Source organism: Amblyomma americanum, chromosome 5 (genome assembly GCF_052857255.1).
Source record: "Amblyomma americanum isolate KBUSLIRL-KWMA chromosome 5, ASM5285725v1, whole genome shotgun sequence".
Classification (NCBI taxonomy): Eukaryota; Metazoa; Arthropoda; class Arachnida; order Ixodida; family Ixodidae; genus Amblyomma; species Amblyomma americanum.
The window spans coordinates 164946678-164956583 of record NC_135501.1 but is presented as its reverse complement, the minus strand read 5'-3'; the positions used below and the strand labels follow the sequence as shown (position 1 = coordinate 164956583).

Genomic DNA, 9906 nt, shown 5'->3' with positions numbered 1-9906 from the left:
GAGCCATCTGCAGCGACTCCTTGACTGGACGCTGGTCAAGTGCAGAATCCCTGGCTGCGGATCTCCCACTGTAAAGCAGCCGGACTGCGTTACTACGCACGTGCTTGTATACTCCTCGCCTTTTCTCGTATGCGGAACGTAACATGCTGCAAAAAATGCAAGTAAATTTGTAGTCCACCACCGCTACTTTCCTCTCCGGCCACGACTCGTTCCTTCCTGTCCCGGAGCCACCTAAGGGGTCACTCACACCAGTTATGCTACGATCACTGGAGAGCATGAGTGCGTGACGAAGGGTGCACCATGCCCTCTGGAACTATGGCTCAGCACTACGATGTTTGTGTGCAAGGAAATAAGCGCCACGAAGGAATCGCAGCTGTCGACCTGTTTCGCAGACCATGCATAGATAGGTCTCCCAGAGGGCACCGGGCATAAGAGAGCGCAAGGGTCCGTTATGCTCAGCCCAATACTCAGCACAATCCTGCTGAGGGCACTAGCTCCAGCCGCGCCAATCCTCCGTAAAGGCTTTCCAGTGAGAGACTCGGGAGGCCGTAGTGGACTGTACAGTGAACTTCCGCGAGGGCTTTATTATTTACAAGGCAGGCTGGTGCGGTCCCGCGGTGCAGTGAGGGAGCACGAGGTCGACAAAGGCGGGCCGTCGACGCGGGGGTGCAGCAGCAGCAGCACAGCAGAGGATCCTCGCAGGCCGGGCCCCGCAAGCAAGACGACAACGGCTGCCAACCGCCGTCCGGGGGCGGTGGCAGCATCATCAAATGGGACTGGTGCACAACATCACCAGGCGGGAGAGAAAGAAACACGGCGACTGCCAGGGCGCTTCCGCTTAGGTGTCGGCCGCGGCGGCCCCCTTGGCCAGCTTGTACTCGTCGCCCAGGATGGTGGCGATCTCGCCCTGCATGAACGCCCAGGGCACCGAGGAGCCCACCAGGGGGCACTTCTCTCCGCTCGGGCAGTACACCTCGCTGCCGGACGCGGCGCCCTGGCTCTTGATGCTGTCCCGCGAGCAGGGGAAGCAGAACTTGTGCTGGCCCACCGAGGGGCACTGCACGAAGTGCGTGTCCTCCAGCCGCTCCTGGCAGAGGGTGCACTTGAGCGTGGCGGCTGCCGCCGCGGCAGCAGCGGCCGCCTCGGACGACGTGGCCGCCGACGAGGACGATGACGTGGGCGCCGTGATGGCTCCGCAGTCGGCGTCGCCGGCCACCGGCGCGTGGCGCGAAGCCTTCTTGTGCGCCGGCGCGGCGGGTGGCGACTGGCGCGGCGGCCGCGACGGGGCCGACGCCGTCGACGACGAGCTGCTCGAGGCCGAGTCGGCGGGCGCCACGCCGTTGCGCGGAGACGTGGGCGGCACCGCCTCGGCGACGGTCAGCAGCGCCGCCATGGGGCCCGCCGTGCCGTTCTGCTGGGGCTGGACGGCGCCCCCGCTGTCCGGGGACTGGGCCGCCCGGCTGCTGAGCGGGGAGAGCGAGCTCGCCGTAGAGCTGGGCGTGCTGCACACGCTCGGGTAACCTGCGCCAAGAGGACAAAAAGAAGAACAACGCGTCAACGAAACAGACCCCGCGTGACGCGATAGAAGGAACAATAATAACAACACGTCGCCGCCGATCTCCGACGCTGACGTAGCGCGTGACGCTTCGCAGCACTGAAACGGCGTGTTTTACAGACTGCACAGACTGCAGTCCAAACTGTGGGCTAGATATGATAGACCACGCTCGAATACTACCAAACGCGTCTCGGTCAAAACTTGAGGCCAGCGGTACGTCCGATCGAGCGCTCACGCAAACCGTACGATGAGCCTCTCTCGAGGGACCCCTACGGTGGACAGGGCTCGTATGACGGCCGAATTTGCCGCAGGCCTAGCCTTTGAACCCGACAAGGCAGTTTGCTGCGCGTACTACATTCTGCACTCCGTGGTTACAGCGCAAAGGAAGGGACTCAAACAGGGGTGCTCTGAACCGCCATCACGACTAACGTGACCCCCCCTCCGCTACACGGTCGCGGCAATTCCGCGACAAGTGACGTCACTGAGGCGACATAATGCGCAACCTTACTATAGAAGCAGCAGAACGCGAAACCGCAGCGACTCTACGCGAAGGCACGAGCGTGTGAGCATTCTGCCGACTGTACACGTATACTGTCTTGTCACAACTTCTTGCAGCCATCGCCTCGAGCTCAGTTTCCAAACCCCACTGCGAGGAGCTTCGAAATGGCCACGACGGCTGCCGCAATGCGAGGCCCGAGTCACTCGTCGTCCAGGCGCATTGTTTCGTTTTCGCGGCGGCGACTTACGTGGCTGTCGCCAGCGAAGCGCCCGCTACGTGCACAATGCCGGCGTGTTCTCGCGAAGGCAAGAGCGATGACGCGGATGTGCCGACAAAGAGACGCCAGAGGACGGGCGACAACTCGTACACAGCCATCCGAGAAAGCAACGGCCAGCCTTATCGCAAAACGCGACCGCCTCGTCCTGCGAGGGGAAATCAGAGAGGAGGATCAGAAAGGGAGTGGCGCGGTAACAGCTTCACCCCTTCACAAGTGGACACCTCAACCCAAAAGCGCCGCGGTAATGCAAGGAGACCCCCCCGCTTTATAGGTCTCGCAAGGCCGTGAGAGCGCCGACACTGCCCCGTTACACGTCGGCTCCACCCCGCGTGTGGTCCGATGTTTTCGCGTCCTTATCGCAAAGCGGAGATAAAAACGGCCCTCCCGCGGCGATGATAAGGCACCCTCTCGAGTGGAGCCGTCGACACACACTCTACGCTACTCGCGCAGATTCCGGGGAAACAAGAGTAGGCGCGACGTGGGGAGTCATTTTCTGGTCTGCCCCGGGGACGACGCTCTCACTGCGAATACGTGAAAATCTGCGGCCGACGCGACCACGTCTCGAGCCCACGCGCCCGCACCTCCAACAGGCCACGCACGCGTTGACCCAGCAGGGTGCGACGGCTTGTGCCGACATCACAGAGGCCGCCATGTTTGAGGTCGATAGCACGGTGAAAAACATTCCCGTAGTTCTACTTCCCTTATCGCCACTCGCCCGGCCCCGTGGACGCTATGTTAGCCCTCCAACATCGCTCCTGTGACGTCACCTGCAAGCCATTTATTAGCCACGTACCCCTACGCACTCCTTTCTCGCCCGGTTTATCAAAGCGCGCTCAAACGCCAATCTCGGAAACCACGATTGCGCAAACATTCTGCAGCTTCCTCTTTGGATCTCAACGGCGCTGGCGGCTGTCACTTTGCCAGCAAGAAAAAGCTGCTCCGATTTCGCAACTTGCTTCCCGCCCGGACTAATCAACTCTCATTCTCGTCCAGTAATCGCTTTCAGACCAACAGATAAAGAAGCAGATAAGACGCGATTGCTGGCCTCCGCTTTAAATCGGGACGGCGCACACAGCGAGCGGCCCCTGGCGGCGCCTACGTGCGCGGAACGCTGCTCGGAACGGGCGGCGCACGTAGGTGACGCGACCGGCCGGCCGCGCAACGCTACGCGGCGCACGAGCAGACGACCGCTGTCGCAACAACCGCCAAAAGGCCGCGCGCGACGTCACGCGACGACGTCACAGGCGGCGGGAAACGCGCGTCGCCGATGGAAACTGGCCGCGCCGCCCCCTCTCCCCGTTCCTCGCTTACTACGGCTACCCGACCCTGCATTCCCCCGTTTCCTGCGGCGAAAGTAACACGCGCGCCAGCTTCGAGCGGCGGCGGCCGCGGCTGAAATGGCGCGAGTAATTTGGTCGCCCGAGAGTGAATTACGCACTTCCTCCAATTACTCTTCTCACGGCAAATCACCCGCCCGTAGATGCAATCTGCCATGGGATAACCTCATTTATTTCCACGAGAAAGTTGCGGCAAATGCACTGCAGAAAATAGAACTGCCACTCAACCGACCTCTCCGCAAATACGCCCATAAATCTGCTGGCGGCGTCCGGCTGTGTTTATTACAAGCCCCGTGGAGGCCTGCGAGGCCAGAGGAAGTCGAGCGGCTAGAGGCATAGATCCCCCCCCCCCCCCCCCCCCTAATGCGAGGACTGCTGCTGAATGAAAGGGCGAAAACTAGCTGACGCGTTGCTACACGAATTAAACTTCACGCTCGGCAAAGTCCACTGGAACTGGCTCGACAAGTGTCGATAAGTCGCAGGCGGCGCGACCTGGTCGCTCTGCGGGCAGCGTATGCTATATATGGCCCTTCGCCAAGTGGTGCGCGCGCGTGTTGTGGTCGCGGGGAACGGTTCGGTTCCAGTTACACGCGCCACGATCTTCGCCCAAGTGCGCGATTTCCGTCGCCTTGCGACCGGATTCCTCCGGCAAGGTCGACGCAATGATTCCCTCCCTCCCAGAGGCATCGTCGCGCGATCGCTCCCTCGCGAACGAATCGCGTTTCGAAACCTCGAAGCGGCAGCGCGCATCACGTGATCCGCGAAGCAAACGCTGACGTCACGATGACGTCGGAGCTCCCCCCCTTTTTTTACAGCCTCGGTACGATACAGTGTACGTGTGGGTCGCAAAGAGGACGCCTTCGTGAATGTGGCGCGAAAATTTTGAATGCATAACTACCGAGCCTCCACAGGCCGTCTGAAGACACTTTTGCGAAAGTACACTCACGAGATTCAAGCGGGCCTTTTCAACGGTGACCGCACAAAACGGGGAGTGCAAGGCCAGAGGTTTCTTTCTCGATCGATAAAGCCACTGTGAGAGGGGAATTCAAACTGCAGGTGGAAACGGGTAGCGTTCACAGCAAGACACAGGCAAGCATACAGCCTTTCAAGGCTAGACGACTGTGTGAAAGCGGCGAGCCCGCCTCACAAAGATAAGGTCGCCAACCCCTCGGCACCAGCTGCCGCACACATACCGGTTGAGGCGCTGTTTGCGGGCTCTCTATCTTATAGTCGCGCGTTTCCTTGGAGTGTTATTTTTCACGAGCCACTTCTTAAGAATGAGGGGGCCACTATATAGCGCATATACAGACAACGTTCACGTGACGTCACGGGCGCCATCTTCTGGTGTACGGGCTAGCTTCCACAGTGTACCCAAGGACTCGGTTGGCGATAAAGCAGATTAGAAAACCGCGCCATGATTTCTCTGCGATGTCTGGGTCCCAAAATGGCTGCGAAACACAAGCAGCAGCAGCAAAATTCAAGAGGCAAGTACACAAATATAATTCCCCTTGAATGCGTCGGCGTTGAGGGGAAAAGTTAAAAGCCAGCTCTGGTTCACCCGCCGCGGTGGCTGTGGTTAGGGCGCTCGACTACTGATCCGGAGTTCCCGGGTTCGAACCCGACCGTGGCGGCTGCGTTTTTATGGAGGAAAAACGCTAAGGCGCCCGTGTGCTGTGCGATGTCAGTGCACGTTAAAGATCCCCAGGTGGTCGAAATTATTCCGTAGCCCTCCACTACGGACCTATTTGTTCCTCTCTTCTTTCACTCCCTCCTTTATCCCTTCCCTTACGGCGCGGTTCAGGTGTCCAACGATATATGAGACAGATACTGCGCCATTTCCTTTCCACCAAAAACCAATTATTATTATCATTATTATAAACGCGGTTACCCTCGGTGCTGTGGCCCAACATATGTTGGCTACCTCGTCGCTCCAAAATGCATGCGCTCTCGAGAAGCTTGCAGGCAAAGCAACCTCTCCAGTGCACGTAACTCGTCGAAATAGCCAACCACATTTGTTGGGCCACATCGCCGAGGGTAACCGCGGTTTTGAAATTCTAGAAACTTACATGGATATTACTTAAGGTGGGCTACACGCCTTTCAAAAATAACGAAGCCTAACAGTAATAGTTAAAAAGTTGATTGTTCAGTATTACTTAACCAGCCTCCTAACTAGCACGTCTCAGCCGTGTTCTGATGTACTACCCCGCTGACAATGCTATGCCGAAAAAAGCACTCTTGTATGTATACGTCAAAAGGCCTGCTTTTAAAACTTGTGCAAAATCTTAGGTGAAACACCCTGTACACGTTTTCATCCAAACAGGATTACAGAAATGCTCAGTCAAAAAATGGTGCCGTTCTCCCATGCTTAAAAACAACATGGCCTCGTTTTCTGAACTTTGTTACAACAAGCAGGTTACAGCGCGGTTAGGTCCTTCCGTTAGAATGTACACGTCACTCCAACGTGAAAGGGGACGAAATTTCAGCATTCAATTAATGAATAAGTTCTAACTGGTTTTCCTCTCGGTGTGTATCTGCACGTAATTCTCAATTTTGAGTGAAGAAAAAAAATTGCCATTTGTGCAAGCTTCGTTCCCTTTCATGCTGGAGGGGCCTGTACATTGTCCAGCATGCCCAGAAGGTCCTAGACGAGAGGCAGGTAGCGATGTACAACGGGCATGCCGTTATCGAAACGATTCTCCCTCCCACGTTCGTTGAGGCTATAGGTACAGGCGCTGCGTTGAAATATGTACGCGGCGTTCAATTTCACGTTGTAAACTGAGGGAAAAAAATTAACGGCGCAAGAACACAGAAAAAACACATTGGTACACGACAAGAAGTCTTGTCGTGCACCTATGTGTCTCGACCGTTTTTCGGCGGCGTTAAATATGCAAATAAGTGATGCTGCAGCTGCCATTTGGGTCAGTTCCTTTTGCACCCTGGATTCTGGGCTTCTTAATGCTTCATTCCATACTCTGTCATCTTCATACTTGCTTTTTCCCGGAGCTTATTCGCATTTTCTGATGATGTGATCCATGTCGGCCACTTCTCCGCAAAAGATGCATTTTTCTTATCGAGTTAGTACCTTTTCTTAATAATAATAATATAATAATTGGTTTTTGGGGAAAGGAAGTGGCGCAGTATCTGTCTCACATATCGTTGGACACCTGTGTAAGGGAACGGATAAAGGAGGGAGTGAAAGAAGAAAGGAAGGAGGTGTCCTAGTGGAGGGCTCCGGAATAATTTCTACCACCTGGGGATCTTTAACGTGCACTGACATCGCACAGCACACGGGCGCCTTAACGTTTTTCCCCCATAAAAACGCAGCCGCCGCGGTCGGGTTCAAACCCGGGTGCTCCTGATCAGTAGCCGAGCGCCCTAACCACTGAGCCACCGCGGCGGGGGCATTTTTTTTCTTTCTTTTGGGGTTTGGTCCATGCCCTCAATCTTGGGAGGGGTAGCTTCCCTTTCGAAGTGTCCTTAATATCTTGCACTCTCTGTAGCTTAGCTCCTTCCTGTCTGGAACGGGCTAGTAGTAAATAAAATCCCTACTCCTCGCCCGGAGGCCTGCGTGCAGTGCGGGAGAGGGCAGGTGTGGGGGAGGGGTGTTGAAACAATAAAGTTATTCTGAACTGAGCTGAGTATGTAAATATGGACCAAAACACACTAGCCCAACAGCAAGTTCTCTTAACAGGAGGGGGAGAAAACTTTATTCTACTCTGCGGTTTTGGGGCATCTTCAGAGATGCTCTCTCCTTGGTTGTATCCCCAGGAGTCTTCTCTGTCGAGCTCGTCCAATTTTATTCAATGGTCGGTTGTCCTCAATCCAGGGCTCCATTGGCCACTGAGTCCGCCCGCTGAGCTCGCTGTACCAGACCTTGTTGGCCTTCACAGCGGTCGCTGGACAGCAGAGCCTCCCATTGCTCCACACTCTGGTTTTCTATTTTGGGGACCACATCAATGATTTGACAGGCCCACGTGATGTGATATAGTGCGGGTTTTTCCTCGCACCAGGGACATTTGTCCGCGTATATCGGAGGGTGCGTTTTGTTTAGTATGTGTAGGTTTTTGTAACAAACTGTCTATAACTGTCTCCAAGTGAGAGCTTCATCTCTGTAAAGAGACTTGTGCGGAGGGGGATACCGGATTCTTCTGCCTCTGGAGTATTGTAGTACAGCCGAGTATTTCGTGGGTGCTGGCACGAGTTCCGCGGTCTCGGCGGATGCTCGGAAAGTATAGTGTATCCTCGAGCTATCCTGTCGGTCTCTTTGTTCCCTGCCGCCCCCGTGTGTCCCGGATCCACGCAATTTTGTGTGTGGCCTTGTCGTTTTCTTCGTGTTTTTTTTTTAATTCCGTCCGCTCGCTGCGAAGGGTATAAAGAACGCGTGACGACCTATCCTGCCATTAATTTAATTTCGGCAGGCTGCTTGGGAGCCCGTGAGTATTGTTGGCGACCGCCCGGTTCTATAGCCCTGCGCCACCGCTAGAGCAACGGCTACTTCCTCGGCCTCCGCTACCGTGCAGTCTCGCATAGACGCGCTCATCCAGTCGTCGTCTGCAACAGTTCGAGGAGCTATGGGAGGCGCAGCTTGAGCCGCAAAAACCTCTTAAGGGGAAAAAAAAATTGAGACTGTGCGCGGTCCGTGCGTGCTAAAAGCGAAACCAGACTTTCTCGTTTTAAAACAAATTACTGCCGACTAACTTGCAATTTCTTTTTATCCACGCGTCAGTGGGAGGACCGCTCACGTGCGTACCTCGTAACAGCGTGGGAAACATAATCTCAGGGGCCGATTAAGACTCGCACGCCAGAGAACCAATCCCAATGCGTCAATAGCAGGCTGCGTTCAGTACGTACCAATCAACGACGCCCGCTACCCGACAGTCATGCGAGAGGTGTTCAGGGCATAGAGTTAGGTCAGGCAGCGCCCTTACTGACGACAAGGGGTAAACGGCCCGAGGTAAGGAATCGAAGGAGCCTCCCGCCGCCCGTCCTCAATCGGACGCAACTGATTTGCAAAGCCAACGGCGGTGATTATTTCATTGTCCTCTTTATGCATGCAACACGACACCGGAGGCAACACGGCCAGACTGCGGTTGCGCGAGAAAGGGCGAAAAAGCGGCTGCGCGTCGGTGCCCCTGCTTGGTTCGCATCTGCCGCCGGAGGAGGAGGGAAATACAGATGGGCCGGAACGCTGAGTTAAGCGGTTACGTCGCAGTTAAGGCGTTAAAAGCGCGGCAAACGCCACCGAACCGCGACACAGCCAAGGGCGGCACAAAAACAGCTTCCCTTTACCCCCCTCCTTCCGTGCACGAAATGTGGCCAATCGACGCCTCGACCGACCACCGCCCCTCAGCAACTACCGGAAGAATACATCGCGCAACACTAGCGGTGAACAATGCTTACGTATCTAAACTTCACGCGTAGGGCACGTGCACAATTCCATGACGTCACGAGCCGCTGTCTAACAGCCAGCGCGAGAGGAGAGAGCGTTTTTTTTCCGGAGCCGGCGTTTCAGAGTGCTGCAAACAAGCGCGCGGAGAGATGTCGCGCTGACTGACAGGTTAATCCCGAAGGGAAAAATGTCAACGCCGATAAAGAATAGCAACAGCAGGCACACACGTATAGTTTGCACTAGGCGCGCCGAATATTTTCTCCGCTTTAACCGACCACACTCGAAGCGTTCAAAGAACGGTTGTTCTTGTTGCTTGCAGCAGTAACCAGCGCCGACTTTATGCAGACGCTGAGTACTCGGGAAACGGCCTCTTCCGCATTTGACGGCCAACAAACTTCTCCAATCCCCCCGTCTGGTCCTACCGACAAAAGGAATTTACATGTGCAGGAACAGCGTTTCCTCGTGTTTCCAATGCGAGCCGTGGCGTAACGCTTAGAACGCAAGCTACTACACCAAGTGCCAAGTATGCCTGGGGCACGGAGGGAAGGCGGCTACAAGACTGGCCTTCACACCGCAGACGGCTACCGGCGTGTTTTTCCCAATACCTGCTACACACGCGAAGGCTTCATCACCACGCTACTCACGCGCACCGCGCCGAGACGCACATACACACCAGGCAGGAAACGCCGGCTACGGCAAAACGAACGCTCATTCCGAATAATAAACGCCGCGATGAAAAAGTGCGGCGAAAAAAAAAAACGGGCCCGGAGGAGAGGGGGAAGAGAGCGACGCGCGTGCAAGTGGTCGCGGCACGCAGTAGCCAGCCAACCAGCCGCCCGTCCTTGCGCA

General features: G+C 56.0%; 1 protein-coding gene across 1 annotated transcript in view; it reads right to left on the bottom strand.

The window, feature by feature from the left end:
• Positions 1–552: 552 nt before the first annotated feature.
• Pits (Protein interacting with Ttk69 and Sin3A) overlaps positions 553–9906 on the bottom strand; it is an 11579-nt gene continuing 2225 nt past the window's right edge. Inside the window, exon 2 of the mRNA XM_077665680.1 lies at positions 553–1521. Within this exon, the coding sequence (XP_077521806.1) occupies positions 839–1521 (683 nt within the window). The 3' untranslated portion in view covers positions 553–838. The remainder of the gene's footprint in view (positions 1522–9906) is intronic.